Source organism: Ranitomeya variabilis, chromosome 3 (assembly GCF_051348905.1).
Source record: "Ranitomeya variabilis isolate aRanVar5 chromosome 3, aRanVar5.hap1, whole genome shotgun sequence".
Taxonomy (NCBI): Eukaryota; Metazoa; Chordata; class Amphibia; order Anura; family Dendrobatidae; genus Ranitomeya; species Ranitomeya variabilis.
In genome coordinates this window covers 127,862,415-127,883,178 of record NC_135234.1, presented here as the reverse complement: position 1 = coordinate 127,883,178, position 20,764 = coordinate 127,862,415, and the positions used below count along the sequence as shown (strand labels likewise).

General features: G+C 44.6%; 1 protein-coding gene across 2 annotated transcripts in view; it reads right to left on the bottom strand.

The window, feature by feature from the left end:
* The window catches only part of POLA1 (DNA polymerase alpha 1, catalytic subunit), a 502,104-nt gene that overhangs the window by 128,284 nt on the left and 353,056 nt on the right, over nt 1-20,764 (bottom strand). For both annotated transcript variants that reach the window (XM_077294669.1, XM_077294671.1), the window contains exon 34: nt 2,623-2,739. In XM_077294669.1, coding sequence (XP_077150784.1) covers nt 2,623-2,739 — 117 coding nt within the window. The remainder of the gene's footprint in view (nt 1-2,622; nt 2,740-20,764) is intronic.

Below are 20,764 nucleotides of genomic sequence, written 5' to 3'. Positions count from 1 at the left end.
AAATTGTCTTTAATAAAGTCTTCCTTAATTGCCCTCTAAAATATCAGTGTATGTTTCACTTCACTTTAAGTAGAACAATATACAACACTTGGAAAAATCATCCTTGGCTTGTTTGACCAAAATTTTACACTATGCATTCAAAGCATTTACCTGGCACCTACCACATTCTACCAGTAAGGCAAAATATGGGTGCACCGTTTATCAATTAAATGGAGGCTTTGCGCTGCTTGAGAGTCTAAAAGCAGAGCGTTCAGCATTACTGTGGTTTTTTTTGCATTTTTGTTGCATACTTGCATTCATGCTGCTCCCACAGGCAGTCTGGGGCTGTCTAGTGAGTGTGGAACAAAGGTGCTGCTGTTGCCTAGTTCTTCAGCATTAAGCGGACACATTCTGCGAGCTTGTATACAGTGCCATCTTGATAAGAAGCTCTAGTTACTCATACTACTTAAATATATAAAAACAATTAAAGTATTGAAACACCAGATATACAAAAAAAAGTAGAACAATATAGTCATACTATAATGCAAATTTAATATTTGGTAGATGTTTTATGGTGCAAGATCTAAGGTGAAGACAAAGCCACCACATAGACAAGGGCTCCAGCTATCAAGAACTGCTACAAAAGGTGACATGGGTGAAGAGAATAAGCTTTTCTCCTTCGCAGACCATTGTGGGAGACATTCAGCCATGTTTAATCGCTAGGTAAAGTATGTGGGTGATATGGCGAGACACCAGTATGTCTTGTAGTTAGCCATAATCAAGAGTAGGTTTTGGGGACACGTCTAGAGTAGGGTTGAGCGACTTTTGCTTTTTTAGGATCGAGTTGGGTTTTGTGAAACCCGACCTTCTCGAAAGTCGGATCGCGTGAAATCGGCCGATTCTACTGTAAAGTCGGGTTCCGGACCGGAACACGAAACCCAATGCAAGTCAATGTGGATTATATCTCTCTCTCTCTCTCTCTCCCCTCCGTGCAAAGCATATGTTGTGTTTCACTGCGGAAATCACTGCAGCCCAAACGGTAATATGGCTCTATGACGCCGCAGAAACCAGACCGGAACCTATGTCATCACGCTGCCCACACTCCTTAATTGGCTGAAAAAATGGCGGGGAAGGCGTCACACAAAACGCGACTTTGGCGCCAAGTTCGCCGACTACGTGGCCGATCCCACGCTGGGGTCGGGTTTCACGAAACCCGACTTCGCCAAAAGTCGGCGACTTTTGAAAATGAACGATCCGTTTCGCTCAACCCTAGTCTAGAGTATCAAAGCCAAAAACAGTAGTTAGACATGGGACACAATCTAGTGTGGCCCCAAATGTTATTGGATTTATATAAAGTGTAAAACCATAGGAAATCAATAAAAGAACCTCCATCTCAACAGACCACTTGGGAACTCTTTCAGAGAAGGAGTTAAGCAGATTCTCTTTCTTTTCCTAACACCAAAATGGGTAGGGTTTATGCTGCTTATCAAAATTTGGATGTGCAGTGGATGTTTTTCACAATGTGAAATAAAAGTAGTGGGAGGGTGAGGTCAGAGGGGTACCAAAAACAAGAAAAATCTGTAATCATTCACAAGTGGTAAGCCACTGGGCTTACTACCAGCTTTGGAATTTTTTTCTACAGAAGCATAATAAGCTTAGCCGAGGCCAAGCAAAGCTGAGGCCTCTAACACTCATAAAGACGCCATCACAAAGAAATCATAACACCATATAACACAGACTCAAGGACCTGAAGAGAAAGCCTTGCCTCGTATGAGCTCGGCTACATTTCAACAGTTAACATAGACCCTTGTTTACTAAGAAATTTTCTGGAGGTTAAACATTAGAGAAAAAATAAAAGCACTTGTAGGGATTAACTTCACGTGTAATAGAGAATATGTCATTTGTATTTTTAGAAAGTTCCATTTAACAGGATCATATGCAGAACCATGATAAGAAATTTAACGGCCAATACCAACTTTAAGTGACAGAAATGTTTATTTAACCATTTTTGGACTTCGTAGACTCTCATATTTTTAAAGGGAAAAGATTCTCCCCAAACTGTAGTCAAGCATGCACATTGCTCCATTCAAAGCTTGAGGACCTCATAGGGATGGATGAGTATACTACTTGTTATAGAGTGGCAGCGCACACCCTTCACCACCACTTCATTCAAACACTGCAGTCATGCAGTGAGGAGGAACAGGAAGCTCTGGACTGGCATTCTAGTTATTGTGATGGTCCCAGTTGTGAGACCACCAGCGATCAGACAAGCACTAACTATTGTGCATTTAACAATGCAGGCATCCCTGTGGACATTTGCCAATACTTTCAGGTGTCCCTAAAACATCAACGTACGGCAACTTGGTGGAAACAACGACCCTTGTTTTTAGTCACATGGTTTCTTCCCAATCATCCATAAATCTGAATAGACAGTGACAGAACACGATCATCCAGGTTTCCAACCAAGACTCCGGGATTTGGATTTGCGGCTTCATTCCCAACAATGATGGTGTGGGTTCAGAATGCTCAGACTGCACTTATTCATTATCTTTTATTGTTTAATCTTGCATACATCCTGCTATAGACATATCAAATGGAATTAACTCAAAACCAGATGGAAGCTCTGTAGTAACTTGCACTTACTTCTGGTCTTAAAGTAGCTTTCATACAGGACTGGCATATGGGTCCATTGCGGGAAAAGTTTAGGGGAACACGACGTGTCTTGTTCTGGCAGGTTTGTTCTTCACATAAAAGCCAACCCTAAAAAAAATAAATAAAAATAAATAAGTTTAATTACCCTGATTGTAATATCCAAATCACACAAGGTACAAATCCATCTGAACATTATTTAATATACTATAACATTGCAGTTATAGCAATCACATGTAATCTATACGTCATCTCTCACGTGAGATGTATTAGGCTTCATTCAGACATATGATTTTTACCAAATGTAACACGGACTGTTGCTCAACAGTGTTTTTGATCTGGGTTTCATCAGTGTTTGGTCAGTGTCAGTTTTTACCATCAGTGTTTCAACTGCGATTTTCTAGCTTGAAAAAATTAAATTACAAAATTTCTCCTGCCCATTACAAAGCTAATCATGGGCAGCACAAGGATTGTATACTAGCGCCATCCATGTGCTGTCTGTGATTTTCATGAACTAAAACTTATGTGGGTAATTTTGATTCGTGACGCCTCTCAAACGGATGTATTCGTTTTTTTTTGAGGATACATGGTCTGCAAAAAAATCCTTAACATGCGAACAGCTCCTTAGATTATAATTAGTGATGAGCGAATATACTCGTTACTCGAGATTTCCCGATCACGCACAGGTGTCCTCCGAGTATTTCTAAGTGCTCGGAGATTTCGTTTTCATGACCGCAGCTGAATGATTTTCAGCTATTAGCAAGCTTGATTACATGTGGGGATTCCCTAGCAACCAGGCAACCCCCACATGTACTCAGGCAGGCTAGTAGCTGTAAATCATTCAGCTGCGGCGATGAAAACAATCTCCAAGCACTTAGAAATACTCGGAGGACACCCGAGTGTGCTCGGGAAATCTCGAGTAACGAGTATATTTGCTCATCACTAATTATAATGGCTACATATTCTGTGAATTTCATTGGTAAAACATGTACATAAACGACTTTCTGAATGAGGTTTAACGTTATTTTTAAAATACGTTTTTGAAGAGCTAAAAACTGAGTTTTTCATGTAAAAACCACCTTAAAAAAATCCTTTTTTGTGAATTTTTGGAAAAGTTTTTCTTTTCTTGAAGCGTTTCCTAAAGTGGTTTTGAAGAGGTTTGGAATATTTTTTTTTTTTTTTTAACCTGAAGCCTAGTTTGCAGCCTTTTGATCTAACAGTCCATGGTTTGAAAAGGTTTCCTTCAGAATCCACTTCTAAGAATAGATATGCACTTTCACTTTCCTCAGGCATTTTTGAAAATCACTTCAGGAAAAAACCCTCAAACATATTCGCCATATGAACATCACAGTGGATTTCACACAGAAATAAAATGGAAGCGTTGAGGAGGATTTTCTTGTGTATCAAATAATAAAAAAAAAAAACTCTTAAAAAAAAAGCTTAGTGTGAACCTAGCCTTACATACCGTAGTCTCTTAGAATCTCCAGAATTTACTTTGGTGTGCATTAGTGGTCTTGCCTAGACAAGCAGCAAAAAAATATTTCCATAAGCTTTATGATTGAAATATTTTCAAGTGATCATGTTCACTAAACTTCTTTACCTTGGGTAATGTGTCGTTTTAGAAATGATTGCTTTGCAATAATTCTGCCTCAGGGTATGTGCCCACGATCAGGAATTGCTGCGGGTTTGATTCTGCGTAACTAAACAACATGAAAAGCGCAGCGGCCAGATGTTACAGCATAGTGGATGGAATTTCTAGAATTCCATACCCACTATGCGTGTATATGAACCTGCGGATCACCCACGGAAACGGACATGTGGCACGGGTTTATGTGCCGCAGCATGTCAATTTCGCTTGCAGAGACGCTGGTCTCAGAACAGAAATGTCATCAATAGTAAATTTGCATAGCTCAGTTCCCACAGTGTCGGCACTTGCTCTTCCCGGGGCTTCCATGCCATTGTTGTCTGTCAAATTGAACATGAAAAAGTAGTCAGATCAGCTGCAGCCCGGACTTCCTCTTCATGTTCAACAAAAGGAGGGGACAGTTACGCCAGTACTGACTGGGCGCCAAGGTCACAATAAATGAACGAGAGCCCCGGGGCCGCGAGTCCTGACACTGCTGGAACGGTGTCGGCACGAGAGGGAAGTATAAGCTTTTTTAATTTTATTGAGGCCAAACATTTAGATCAAGAGGGTGGTGTCCTAGTAGTGAGCAACCACTTCAGGGAACATAAAAAGCAGATTATCCCCATATTATAGTGCAGATTTTGCTATTGTGATTTGCGGGTGCCATGACCAACTGGAAGAGCCCCTCCTAAGGTGTCAGAATAACAGAACTTCCCCTTAAGTGACTCCATTTTACAAACTACACCTCTCAAACTCATCTAGGGGTGCAATGATCATATTGACATCACAGGTCATTTTCAAATGGGAAATTGGATAAAAATGGCACCAAAATTTGTCATACAACTTCTGCTGAACATGGTAATACCCTATATGTACAAAACTGCTTATTCACACAGTGAGATTCAGAATCCCGACCATATTTTGAATATAATACCCCTTTGGGAATTTATCTACAGGTGTAGAGGTAATGTACTCCATGGGTGTTTTCCAAAAACAAGCAGCAGTGGATGTTGCTGAGTGAAGCACTGTACACTGCAGTGGATGTTGCTGAGTGAAGCACTGTACACTGCAGCCACCAGTACATTATGCCCCACTTGCGATTCTAGATATATGCACCCTAAAACTAAGCGGGCTCTCATCACTACAGAACTGCCAAAAATGTGGATACTAAATGTGGATTAGACACACTGGGGCTCAGAAGGGAGGGTGGCATTTGGGAGTGCTGGATTTCTTTTGGTGGAAGAGGAGAGATTTCACTTATCCAGAGCCTTTGTACTACCTGTAACGTGGAAGCCCCCTATATTTCCGTTAACAGGTGATGGAGCTAAGTGGGGACTCGCTTTTTTGTGGATGGAGTTGAAGCTTTTATGGGAAATTGTTATGGGAAAATGGGAACATTTTACATAACATTTGGGATCACATTTGTCCTGTGCTCTATGATCAGCACTTAAACAGGGTTTCCATCTCATCTCCGAATGACAAGATTCTAATGATATGCCCGATGGATCTAATCACTATAATGAGGCAGCAGAGTTACTCTGGACTCCATTTGGCTTCTGTTCAGCACCGAGACGGCGTCAAGTGTCTTTCCATCTGCATCATTGTATGGAACCTTCTGCCGGGGGTTCCATTTACACGGAAACCCTGGTGTAAGCGCTCAGCACATTGCGCAGGATAAAAGTGAGCCGAGCCTTACTGTGATTTTCAGGAGACAGGAATGAACAAATGAACAGCAGGTGAAGAATTTGGTCTTATTTATTTTTTACACTGTTCCTTGTGCTCTATAAATGATTAGGCAACGTTATTCTTCGGGTTGGTGCGATTACAGATTTATATTATTTTTTGTTTGTCTGCCATCACAAAAATATATTTTTTTGCATCCCCATATTTTGAGTGATATCATTTTTCTATATTTCTGCAGTTATTTGAGAGCTTTTCTGACGAGTTGACGTTTTTATTGGTACAAATTTTGAGAACATTTTTTATTGCTTTCTATCACGATTTTTGGGAGGCAGAATGTTTGGGAGGCAGAATGAACACATAGCAGCAATTTAGGAATTTTTTTTTTATGCTGCTCACTGTGTGGTGAAACAACTTTATTCTTCGGGTTAATACGATTACACTGATACCACATTTTTATCTTTTGCAGCTTTGACACAAACTATATTGTCGAAAAAAAAAACTTTTTTCATTGCTATATTCTGAGCGCTATAGGCGTTTTACTTTTTCAACGATGGCACTATATGGCAGCCTAATTTTTAACTAGTGGGACACTTTTATAGATCAGGTCGTTCCGGATGTGGCAATACCAAATATGCTTTTTGTTTTCACATACATATATGTATTTATAGGTGTAATTTATTTTAAAAATTTTCTTTATTTTGTAATTTAAAAAAAAATTCCCTTTTTTTTTTTTACTTGGTTTTTCTATGGGACGTACACTGAAAGAAGGATAAGACAAAGGCTTGGTGTAGCTTGCAGACCCGGGGGTCATGATGACCTCCGGTTGGCAAGATGACGCTGATCACATGTGAGAGTCCCCTGCCTCCCCCAACTTCTTAAATGTTGCGATCGATATAGATTATGGCATTTAAGAGGTTAAACAGGCGGGGCTGTGCGGCACTGCTCCTAGCTGTGAGAGCAGGGGCTCAGCTATCACGTAAGCGCAGCTCCCGGTGGCTCCTGGGCCGCGCCTGATTGTCATGATGTATCTATGCGTCATTGGTCGAGTAGCCCTATAAGAGGAGGGAGTAGAGGCACGTCAAATGTCGTGAAGGGGTAAATATATATAAATATACAAAAACACTTTTTTACCAGCCCATTGTCTATGTGGAATGTCACTAAGATTTTGACATTAAGGGCACTGATTCTGGTTTACCAGGGGTGATGCGCTCCTAAAGTTTGACAGTTTGGAACAGTGGCATGGTCATGCTGTTGGTCCCAAATGAGTGCTCTCCTTTGTCCTTGTCTAGGTGAAAGACCACTTAGACTGACTGATAACATAGGCAATTAGCTGTACACAACACTACTGTAAATCCATCTGCTCTTCAGACGGGGAGAATTTTTCATATGACGTAAATTGCAAAGTTTCTTGTTTTCAGTTTGCAATTTTATCTGTTAATGAAGATGAGACAACCCCTTTAATAGTTGTTGAACAACTTATGCACCACATTTGCTGTTAAGAACTCTGTTTCCTGTTGTTGTAACATCTTATCAAACCAAACCAAAACAGGTGAAGTCAGACTTGAAGGTCAAATTTTAGTCTTTACTCGTAGAAAAAGATAGCATCAAAAAAAGGAGGATGGATTATTTGTGAATTTAATTTTAATCGAAGTGTGGAGGACTGCCTCTTAAACAGGCATTTCCATTTCAGACATTTATGTCACATCTAATAATAATAATTTTATTTATATAGCGCCAACATATTCCGCAGCGCTTTACAAATTATAGAGGGGACTTGTACAGACAATAGACATTACAGCATAACGGAAATCACAGTTCAAAACAGATACCAGGAGGAATGAGGGCCCTGCTCGCAAGCTTACAACCTATGAGGAAAAGGGGAGACACGAGAGGTGGATGGTAACAATTGCTTTAGTTAGTTGGACATCTCAGATAGATGGGGGTTCAACCATTGTTACACTTGCCATTCTCCAGAATGGGGGTCCACAGGCCCGTTATGTCTCTAAGCAGCAGCAGTGAATTAAATGGTGTCCACTCTTGTGCAGCTCCCTCCCTTCCCCATCATCCCCATTTATTTTTATGTGAGTTCTAAAAACAGCCTTGCAAGTATGGAAGGTTAATCTATATATACTAGACTGTGGACCGATTCTAACGCATCGGGTATTCTAGAATATGCATGTCCCCGTAGTATATGGACAATGATGATTCCAGAATTCGCGGCAGACTGTGCCCGTCGCTGATTGGTCTAGGCAACCTTTATGACATCATCGTCGCCATGGCAACCATTATGACATCTACGTGGATACTGTGCCCTTCGCTGATTGGTCGAGGCGAATTCGCGGCAGACTGTGCCCGTCGCTGATTGGTCGAGGCAACCTTTATGACACCATCGTCGCCATGCTGTGCCTGTCGCTGATTGGTCGAGGCCGCCAGGGCCTCGACCAATCAGCGACGGGCACAGTATCGACGTAGAAATCCCGCGTCTGATTGGTCGAGGCCGCCAGGCCTCGACCAATCAGCGACGGGCACAGTATCCACGTAGATGTCATAATGGTTGCCATGGCGACGATGATGTCATAAAGGTTGCCTAGACCAATCAGCGACGGGCACAGTCTGCCGCGAATTCTGGAATCATCATTGTCCATATACTACGGGGACATGCATATTCTAGAATACCCGATGCGTTAGAATCGGGCCACAATCTAGTCTTCTATAAATGACTAAGATGGGAATAACGTTTTAAGAAGGCAAAGCAAAGTGATCTGAAGTTGGCTCCACTAAAGCATTGGGTAATGTCACATTGATAACTTAGATTTATGAAATCCAGTCATCAATTTATTCATATCCAGGAGGAATAACAATAGCACAACAATGAGTTCTAAGCAAAGATGCTTCAGCATTGTTATTTTATGAGGAATTCAAGTATTTACCAAAACACACGTCAGGAGAGCTGACAGGTATTCTTTAAAGGGGTCTGATTGTGACAGATTCATTTTAAGATATATTGACATACACTACAGAAAATCAGTAGGAGAAACACAAGATTATTTTAAGCTGCTATTAATCAGAGCAAGAATAGGTAACAACAGGTGTACGCCATACATGTGAAGGATGACTATCTTCTATTGGTCAAATATTTATTAGTAAGTTACCATTCCATAATCCGACAGAAATTGCTCACTTATAGCATTTGGACTAATAATTTCACAGCTTCAGAGATTCGGGAACTGTATATGAAACAGATGTAGACTCAAGGCCTTTGGCCAACTATTTCCAAGATGGTTATATAAATAATGTATTCGGAAAATTCAAGCATTCAGAATGCATCAAAAATTATAAGTTCCAACTGTGTAACATTTTTAATGGCGAACATTTTATTCTTTTCAGAAAAAAAACGTTATAGCTTAAGCTGCTTACAAGACATTTAGGCCGTAAAAATAGAATTTATAAGCTGTCAGATGCTAAACATCATATTTTTCTGGAAATCAAAATTGTGAATTTCAAAGACTTAATCCATGTGACCTTGTATGATTCTTTCAGTCTTCACTCCCTCAATAAAGAACAATTGAAAATTCAAATGTTTCTTGCTATCCAAAAACTGTAGACTAGTGCAAAACATCCCTACTTTGCATAAGAGCTGGCATGGAACTTAATGCAGCATTTGTGGTATACCTAATTATTACTGGACTTGAAACCCCACCTTACAGTTTAGCATGTTAAATACAAACTCTACAAATACACTGTTTTTAAGCCAAATCATACAAATATTTGTGCCATAACACATGCTTACATAATAGCTATCAAAGTTCAATGACATTTTTTCAAATACCCACCTCTTTCAGAAAATAAACAACCCACCCAAACAGAACCTTCCATTATCAATATTCAATTCCATTGTTATAAGGTTGGCTTATAGATAACAGCACACTCCTGTGAGCCATAAAGTCACTTTGGCTCCCAAGTAGTTTTTCGTTCTCATAACGTTGTTAAGCGTTGTGAAGCACAGTTGTTTTTATGCTGCCAGAAGTATTACCAATGTGCAGAACTACCGTACTCATGATTTCGCACAGGCAAATTCTGGCACTTGTCAGTAATTAAATTTTTTTAGACATTGCGGGGGGAAAAACAGCCATTAGTGACAATTTCTTTAAATTAAATATTCTGGCAATCTGATAAAATAAAGATCTTATGATAGTTTTCTATGAATAGATTGACCCCTTCATGACCTATGACAAATCTACATCATAGGCTGCGTCCCTGCACTCCATGTGGGCTCCGGAGCTGAACCTGCATGTTTCCCGACACATGTCAGCCTATTTCAAAAGCTAATGTGCCCCTATAAGCCACCGGTGGAATTGCGATCCACCAGTGGCTGTTAACATGTTAAATGCCGCTATCAATCTCCAAAAGTAGCATTTAACATGGCCGCGCTGAAAGCACATCACTAATCCCATCCATTGGCGCCCGTGTCATATTTACATAACTAAGGGGGTAATAAAGGGGGGCTTATTTACTATTTTTTTAATTTGATCACTGTGATAGGGTCTATCACAGTGATCAAAATGAACCAATAGAAAAAATCTCAAAATGTTGCCGGACGGCAGATCTCTGCGCCCACCATCTTCTTCCCGGAAGACGACGCCGAGGGTCGTGGGACAGAGCCATAGGGACCGGGGGATGCCGCAGGTACCGGGGGGAGGGGCTCAGGGAACCCCATTTCTCTCTCCTCTGGTATGCTAGATCATATCACAAAAGAGAGAAATAGGAAATCTGACTTTTTTCTTGCGGTCGCCGTTATTCGGTGAACAAAGGCGATCGCAACATAGGGAACGGTACAAACCAACCTGAATCATGTTCTCCAGGATCTCAGCTACCCTTGGTAGCCGAGACCCCAGAGATTTTCCAACGCTGGGGGGCAAAATAACCTTATTTCTCAGCGCTGTTAAAAAGAAGTGCTGAGGAATAAGTACCATTAACTGCCGCCGTTAGAAGGCTTATCGGCGGTCGTTAAGGGGTTAAAAACAGGCAGGGAATTGTTTTACCTCACAAAATTATGCTGTAATCTGTATACCTTTTTGCTTCCTTCCCTGCCCAGGAGATGTGGTGTATACAGACCATGTCTCTGTAAGATTATCTCTGCACAGGAACATTTCTTTTAATCACTTCATATTGTGAACCTTATTTTCATTCCAAGATCTAGTGAATAAAATTATCTTTAGTTCGTTGGAAAACCCCTTTAAGCTTGTGCATGTAATAAGCCGTTCAAATTCTTTAAAGACCTACAAAAAAAAGAAAACCTACAAACAAGAGGCCAATTCTTCCTTCGTTAACGGTACAGTTCTCAAGCTCAGATTGTATACCAAAAATAAAAAGTAACATACAATACACAATCTTATTAGTTATATTAACATAAAATACAGATAAGGGCTGAAATCGCAAAACAGAAAAGGGCGAGCTAATGGTTAGGTTTAGTGATGAGCGAATATACGAGATTTCTCGAGTACGCTCGGGGGTCCTCCGAGTATTTTTTAGTGCTCGGAGATTTAGTTTTCATCGCCGCAGCTGAATGATTTACATCTGTTAGCCAGCATAAGTACATGTGGGGGTTGCCTGGTTGCTAGGGAATCCCTACATGTACTTATGCTGCCTAACAGATGTAAATCATTCTGCTGCGGCACGGAACACTAAATCTCTGAGTACTTACAAATACTTGGAGGACACCGGGGCAAGCTCGGGAAATCTCGAGTACCAAGTATATTCGCTCATCTCTAGTTAGGTTGTGCTTCTCCTAAGAGGGTTCCCTGAAAAAGAGTAAGCGAAACATACTTCTCAGGGTAAAATCGCTCTTCCCTACATAGTGCTGGACACCACGCTGCTCTCTTGAGTGCTGTACAAACTGTAATTCTGAAACAACTTGTAGACTTATTAAAGTCGATTTTACAGACTGAAACGTCTCGTTATCAGGATTGTTTTCACAAATAAAATATCCTTTTGAATCACTAACAAGTGCCAAGTTTTAAAAGTACTAAAAACTGTCATCCACATATGGTATATTGTATTTGATATCTGATATACAATTTGAAGAACTTTGAGAAAATCTGAAAATCCTGTTTTCCCCTGATCATGTAGAGTAAGGGCTCATTCCCACTTGTGATGCAACCCAATAAGAAATCGGATTGCACTTGCCTCAATGTTTCTCTATGGTGCAGCTCACATCTGTGATTTTCTCATGCCGATTTGGCATGCGAAAACAATTGCAGCATGCTGCGATTGCACCCAAAAATTGGATCGCATGCACCCGTATAAGTCTATGGGTGGGTGTGGAACATTGCACTGCACTGGGATATAACCCAAGTGCAGTACGTTTCCCGCCAATGCCAGCAGCAGAAATGGGAAAATTACTTTCTTCATCTCCTCCACAATCCTGTCATGCGAGAGGATCGGAGGTACAGAGCACTGACACTCAGCTCCCGCTTGCAGCAGAGCAGGAGCCGCGTGTCAATGGCATACGGATGAGAATCATAGGACACCATATACTAATAGGATACCGGGTTATCCGATAGCTTTACCTGCATACAAACGCACATAAGACTATACGGCAATGAAGGGGTGGGTGGCATTTAAACAGCTTTGTAAAAGAAAATAATTGTAATAATCCTCATCAACACCAAGTCTCTACAAGTATTCGCTTTTCCTCATAAGAATGAAAAGAATTCTACCTCTATATGGTGATTTTCAAGTTCAATAGTTTAATTTTTTAAAACTCAGTATTTTTTTTTTCTTTTTTCCATATAGCTATGAAGCTAGCATTTGGGAATATTCTAATACTTTTAGGAATCTATGACCACTCCCCAAGAGAAACCATGGGGTCACTTTGGCTACTTTGCAACAGAAAAAAAATGTTCAATTCAGCTACAAAAAAAAAAAAAAAAAAATCAAATTAAGGTGTACTATGCTCAAAGGAAACCATAATGAACAGAAGCTAAGGCAGACAACCTAAACATGCTGCCTGGATTAAGCCATAGTGTGAGGAAAAAAGAAGTGAAAACAGCTGTGGTAAAAGCAAACAGATATAATATCTCAAACAAATCTGCCAATGCTCCAGCTAATTCCAGGAAAGACAATCTATTGCCTCCCGCTCTGTTATAATTACCTTTAAAAAGGTCTTTTCTTGTTTATCACAAACCTATTCAGTTCTCATTTAGGGTTGTTTGCGGTTCCTATCTGGTATTCTCAGTTCACCAATGTCTATAACTCATTAATTGTAAAAATTTACTAATTTAAGAGAGTAAAGCGACCTTATATTGATTGTGAAAAATTATTAACAGCTTATATATACACACACGCCTTAGATATTCATTTTATGCTATTTGTTACAGCTGTTGGTTTCTATTAACCGAACATAAAGTGACCACTTTATTATTTAGCTGCAAGTCTGCTGAGTTAGAAACAAATCAGATAAAAAGGCAAGTTCATTTCTTAGGCTATCAGCACATGTCCAGTAATCATCAGTTAGAAAGGATCCAAGGCAATCCGTTGACAAAAAAAGTTGTGCAGACAGAACCGTTGTCCTCTTGAAACACCAAGGTTACTTACAGTTAGGGTATGTTTCCACGGTCAGGAAACGCTGCTTTTTTGACGCTGCGCAGAGCTGCAGCGTCAAAAAAGCAGCGTCCAGATGTTCCAGCATAGTGGAGGGGATTTTATGAAATCCCGTCTCCACTATGCGTGGAAACCCGCACGCGGCGGCCCTGCGACTCCGGACATGCTGCGCGTCTTTTCAGATCGCAGCATGTCCGTACACCTTGCGGGGACGCAGCGTCCCCCCAAGGCATATCACAGGGCCCTATGGGACAGAGCGATCATCCCGGATGTGAAGAGTTAACACATCCGGCATGATCGCGTCCCAGAAAGGGGGCGGGGCTTAGCGCCGAGCGGCTTCGCCGCTGCGGCGATCCCGCCGGCCATTCTGAACGTGGAGACATAGCCTCAGCTGGTATTTCCAGAACCCAGGACCGCACACCTGAGAGAGGCATCCGCCCACCAAGGACAGGAAACCTACCAAAATAAAAGGGAGGCATCTCTCCCCTGCATCAGTTGGGATAGGAGAGTAACAGGACCTCCAACGTTATATACATAACAGACACAACATTAAACACCCAATCTATAGTGCACACCCATATGGTGAGAAGAGGAGGGGGGGAATACACGGGTGCTGTCATGGGCTCTGTTAAAAACAGCTACCGGTAAGTAACCTTGGTGTTTTCCCTTCACTCATGACAGCACATGAGAGATTTATGGAGAAAAAAAAAAACCTTAGGGAGGGACCACTGTTTGCAGCACCCTTCTAACAAAGGTTAAGTGAGAAGAGGAGGATAGATCCAGTCTGTAGTGCCAAAGGAAAATAGAGGGTGAGGACAAAGTAGCGGCCTTACAAATCTGATCAATCAATATCTCTGCTTTCTCTGCCGAGGAGGTCGCCACAGCTCTGGTGGAGTGAGCCTTGATGCCACCAGAGAACCGCAGAGTGGGCTAAACTTGTGGCCTCCCTGATCCACCTTGCAATGGTACTTTTGGATATCCCATACCCCTCTCTGCTACCCTGAAAGGCTACAAACAAGGACAGGGCTTTCCTCTGATTAGCTATAGATATGCACTCTTAGGGTATGTGTGCACGTTGAGTATTTGCTTGCAGAAACATCTAAGATTGCAAGGTTTCTGCAGCTCTTGGCAGCAAAAGTGCTGCGGCAAAAACGTGTAGTTTTGCCATGTTTTTCTTGCGTATTTGTACAGCAATTAATACTTTTTGGAGCTAAATAAAGATATTTGAAAAAAGGTAAAAAAAAGTTTTGTGGTGTAATTTCCTTGTTCAACACCTTTTTTTTATCAGGCTTATTTGCCATGTCCCAGGCTAAAAGTACCAGCCCTCAGCTGCACCAGAAATGGCACATCATATTTGAAGCACCAATTCTGGCACTTAGCCAAGGCTCTACCTGATGCTCTGGTGCAGTCAGATCAGGGTAATGGCATTAGGGGTTGGGGTCAGCAGCTGCTACCTGTCTGCAGAAGCGAATCTTTTATTATTCAGAATGTGATGGTGTTCATTATGTAAACTAGGGGGCAGGTCAGTGAGCGCTCAGTGACCTGCCAGCAGTCTGCATTATGAATATGTAATCAGAGCACCACATATACCAGCCTCGCCTTAGGGCACGAGAATCTCATTAACACAAAACTGAAAATAAAGATTAAGAAACAACCACAAGATGGATTTCATCAACCCAGATATCATTTTATTCAGTATAATAGCGCCGGCCTGACACTGTGTGTAGGTTACTATGCACAATCCTGCTGACAGGTTTCCTTTAATTCTCCTCCCATTTTACGGATTTCTGTAAATATCTATGTAAAATCTGACTATTTTATGAACAGCATAGCAAATCTGTGCATTGTTCTTTACCAAACTTTGTCCATGACTTCCTCCATGCTGTGTATAGAAGTACACAAGAAGTTCTCACCTTCTCTTCTTGACCTCGCAATGTCATCAAGAGGTCCCGGTCGTTGCCATGGTGACCAGATGTCGTCATGACAATATCCGGGTCACCAGAGCTTGCAAAGTTGCTTCATCATGCTCAGAGCACGATGAAGCAACTTTGTCAGTGCAAAGCTGACACTTTGCATAGCATACGGATGCTGCTGCATCCCCATGCAAAAAATGAAAGTCCCATAGTGGGGCAAAGCAAAGAAAAAAAGGAAAAAAATTAAGCTTAAAAAAGTTTTTTAAAAAAATTGTAAAAAAAAATGTAAATATATTTTTTTATATTGTACCCAAAATATTTTTATGAAAAAAATATAAACAATAAAAGTACACATTTGTCATTGCCACGTGCGGAACATCTCGACCTATGAAACTGTCCCACTAGTTAACCCCTTTAAGTGAACACCATAAAAAAACAAAAACAAGGCAACAAACAATGCTTTATCATTATACCACCAAACAAAAAGTGGAATAAAAAGCGATCAAAAAGACAAATATAAATAAACACTAGATGGTAGATTCTAGAATATGTATGTACTAGTTGGTGGCCCGATTCTAACGCATCGGGTATTCTAGAATATGTATATATGTATGTATATAGCAACCACATAGTATATAGCACAGTCCACGTAGTATATAGGAGCCATGTAGTATATAGCAGACAAATACTACGTGGCCTGTGCTATATACTATGTGGCTGCTATATACATACATACATATTCAACACAACAAAGAAATGGAGTAGACATAAGATCTCAAGAATCATTATAAAATGCTCAATTTCTAATATATAATTGCCTAGAATACTACTTCCTGCAATTTGTGCCAACTTCCGTGGCAATGTCCGGAGCTAATGTCCGGAGCTAATGTCCGGAGCTAATGTCCGGAGCTAATGTCCGGAGCTAATGTCCGGAGCTAATGTCCGGAGCTAATGTCCGGAGCTAATGTCCGGAGCTAATGTCCGGAGCTAATGTCCGGAGATAAGTGACGTCACCAGTGTCCTACACCCAGGCAGAGCACAGTGGCCCCAGGCAGAGCACAGTGGCCCCAGGCAGAGCACAGGGGCCCCAGGCAGAGCACAGGGGCCCCAGGCAGAGCACAGGGGCCCCAGGCAGAGCACACGGGCCCCAGGCAGAGCACACACCAAATCGGAGGCCGAGGGTCCCCGCCTACCAAATCGGAGGCCGAGGGTCCCCGCCCACCAAATCGGAGGCCGAGGATCCCCGCCCACCAAATCGGAGGACGAGGGTCCCCGCCCACCAAATCGGAGGCCGAGGGTCCCCGCCCACCAAATCGGAGGCCGAGGGTCCCCGCCCACCAAATCGGAGGCCGAGGGTCCCCGCCCACCAAATCGGAGGCCGAGGATCCCCGCCCACCAAATCGGAGGACGAGGGTCCCCGCCCACCAAATCGGAGGACGAGGGTCCCCGCCCACCAAATCGGAGGCCGGTCCCCGCCCACCAAATAGGAGGCCGAGGGTCCCCACCCACCAAATCGGAGGACGAGGGGCCCCACCAACCAAATCGGAGGCCGAGGAGTGCGGCCCCAAAAGTAAGTGCGCCCCCGGGTGCAAAAGTAAGTGCGCCCCCGGGTGCAAAAGTAAGTGCGCCCCCGGGTGCAAAAGTAAGTGCGCCCCCGGGTGCAAAAGTAAGTGCGCCCCCGGGTGCAAAAGTAAGTGCGCCCCCGGGTGCAAAAGTAAGTGCGCCCCCGGGTGCAAAAGTAAGTGCGCCCCCGGGTGCAAAAGTAAGTGCGCCCCCGGGTGCAAAAGTAAGTGCGCCCCCGGGTGCAAAAGTAAGTGCGCCCCCGGGTGCAAAAGTAAGTGCGCCCCCGGGTGCAAAAGTAAGTGCGCCCCCGGGTGCAAAAGTAAGTGCGCCCCCGGGTGCAAAAGTAAGTGCGCCCCCGGGAGCAAAAGTAAGTGCGCCCCCGGCCCCGGGTGCAAAAGTAAGCGCGCCAGTCCCGTGTGTGAAAAGTGCTGCTGTAAAGCTGGTAGCGCTGTTCAAGCACCATGTATTTCCTTCAGGAAATGCCCATCTAATATATAATTGCCTAGAATACTACTTCCTGCAATTTGTGCCAACTTCCGTGGCTTTGTCCGGAGCTAATGTCCGGAGATAATGTCCGGAGCTAAGTGACGTCACCAGCGTCCTACACCCAGGCAGAGCACAGGGGCCCCAGGCAGCATATGGGGCCCCAGGCAGAGCACAGTGGTCCCAGGCAGAGCACAGGGGCCCCAGGCAGCATATGGGGCCCCAGGCAGAGCACAGTGGCCCCAGGCAGAGCACAGGGGCCCCAGGCAGAACATGGGGCCCCAGGCAGAGCACAAGGGCCCCAGGCAGAGCACAGGGGCCCCAGGCAGCATATGGGGCCCCAGGCAGAGCACAGGGGCCCCAGGCAGCATATGGGGCCCCAGGCAGAGCACAGTGGCCCCAGGCAGAGCACAGGGGCCCCAGGCAGCATATGGGGCCCCAGGCAGCATATGGGGCCCCAGGCAGCATATGGGGCCCCAGGCAGCATATGGGGCCCCAGGCAGAGCACAGTGGCCCCAGGCAGAGCACAGTGCCCCCAGGCAGCATATGGGGCCCCAGCAGAGCACAGTGGTCCCAGGCAGAGCACAGGGGCCCCAGGCAGCTTATGGGGCCCCAGGCAGAGCACAGTGGCCCCAGGCAGAACATGGGGCCCCAGGCAGAGCACAGTGGCCCCAGGCAGCATATGGGGCCCCAGGCAGAGCACAGTGGTCCCAGGCAGAGCACAGGGGTCCCAGGCAGAGCACAGGGGCCCCAGGCAGCTTATGGGGCCCCAGGCAGAGCACAGTGGCCCCAGGCAGAACATGGGGCCCCAGGCAGAGCACAGGGGCCCCAGGCAGAACAAGGGGCCCCAGGCAGAGCACAGGGGCCCCAGGCAGAGCACAGGGGCCCCAGGCAGCATATGGGGCCCCAGGCAGAGCACAGTGGCCCCAGGCAGAGCACAGGGGCCCCAGGCAGAGCACAGTGGTCCCAGGCAGAGCACTGGGGCCCCAGGCAGAGCACAGTGGCCCCAGGCAGAACATGGGGCCCCAGGCAGAGCACAATGGCCCCAGGCAGAGCACAGGGGCCCCAGGCAGAGCATGTGGCCCCAGGAAGAGCACAGGGGCCCCAGGCAGCATATGGGGCCCCAGGCAGCATATGGGGCCCCAGGCAGAGCACAGGGGCCCCAGGCAGAGCACAGGGGCCCCAGGCAGCATATGGGGCCCCAGGCAGAGCACAGGGGCCCCAGGCAGCCTATGGGGCCCCAGGCAGAGCACAGTGGCCCCAGGCAGAGCACAGGGGCCCCAGGCAGAACATGGGGCCCCAGGCAGAGCACAAGGGCCCCAGGCAGAGCACAGGGGCCCCAGGCAGCATATGGGGCCCCAGGCAGTGCACAGTGGCCCCAGGCAGAACATGGGGCCCCAGGCAGAGCACAGGGGCCCCAGGCAGAGCACAGGGGCCCCAGGCAGCATATGGGGCCCCAGGCAGAGCACAGGGGCCCCAGGCAGCATATGGGGCCCCAGGCAGAGCACAGTGGCCCCAGGCAGAGCACAGGGGCCCCAGGCAGAACATGGGGCCCCAGGCAGAGCACAGGGGCCCCAGGCAGCATATGGGGCCCCAGGCAGAGCACAGGGGCCCCAGGCAGCATATGGGGCCCCAGGCAGAGCACAGCGATATTTTGGACCACTGTGCGGTGTTTCAGACCCCCTGTGTGATGTCTGGGGCCCTGTTCTTAAGTATATTAAAGATTAAAGTAACGTATATTAAAGTATATTATAGATCAAATTTGACACGTTTATGAGCACCATTGAGTGATATACTCAAGAATGACAATTTTTCAACATTTTATGGTTTCAAACTGTAAACACTCAGTTTTTTTTTACTTCAACCAGAAAACCTTAACGGTTCATAAAAAACTTGACTGTTCAGGATATGATAAAAGTCATAGTATTCTGAATCTTTAACTTATAAAGATACCTTTACATGGGGTGATTATTGGTTCCAGAGAGGCATTCGGCCGATAATCGTACACATGGCTGGTGACAGGACAATACAATATAAACGTTCAAAGGTAAACACTGATAACATTAAAATCTAATATATAATTGCCTAGAATACTACTTCCGGCAATTTGTGCCAACTTCCGTGGCTTTGTCCGGAGATAATGTCCGGAGATAAGTGACGTCACCAGCGTCCTACACCCGCTCAGGGTGGACAAAGATATATGCCTTCGTGGTGCGCGGCACTTTTCTGATTGGTTGCCGCCTGCCGCGAGCGACCAATCAGAAATGTGCCGTACTGTCAAGAATTGTCAAGAGCTGGTGAGTGCAGCCATTTTTTGTTCTTTCTTACTATTATTTATTAATTGTATTATTCTTACATTTGAATAAATAAAGTATATATGGATTCTAGACTCCCGGTTCTTTTGAATCGGGCTGCCATCTAGTATTACATAAATACCAAAGAACAATTCCACTATATAAACATGGTATACAGAATGCAGGAACAATCCAAGAAACAAACTAGTGGTACACCAGAAAATTCATGGGAACACGTGACACTGGAATATTATAACATGGTACGAGCCCAGTATATTTACCGGTGTGCCCAGTGTGGGAGGCACAATATATCATCAAATGCTTCATTGCATAGTACTACCCCCCGCAGAGTGCACTGGTGTAATTTATAGATGCTTACCCATGGAGTACAGTCGGTCCCACGAACTCCCTGGCACCCCTGACGCGCGTTTCGCGGTCCAGCTTTTTCGAAGGGGAGACACACATAAGCAGGTCTCGTAAGTTTATAAAGGGGGAAAAAACGGAAGTGTCTGAGAGTAGCGGCGCACATGCTTCCGGACTACATTACCCATCACTCCAGCGGCCGTCATAGAGGAAGTGCGCATGTGGGCGGAACTCCAGCCTCTGACGTCATCAAGACATGCGCAGTCCACATAATAGATAGCCACCAAGGTACGGGAATTATAGCAGCCCGGATACATGTGCGCACCAACAGACAAAATCAAGGGGCGTATCCTTCGGCTAAGATCTTTAAATTAGGAAGAGAGAGGGGAGAGGAAACCTTCCCCACCATAACGCTACACCACCACGTAAGCTTGTCCTTAAAAAGCTGCATGGCCATGGGAGCAGCCAGGTGGGCACATCCAGTGACATGGAACGTGAGACACTGACCATTCTGGAGGATTTACTAAGGGAAAAGCAACCTGACTATATAGGTAATTTTCCCCGGTCCCTTTTTCCCAGATCACACACATTTCCCTCCTTATCCTTAT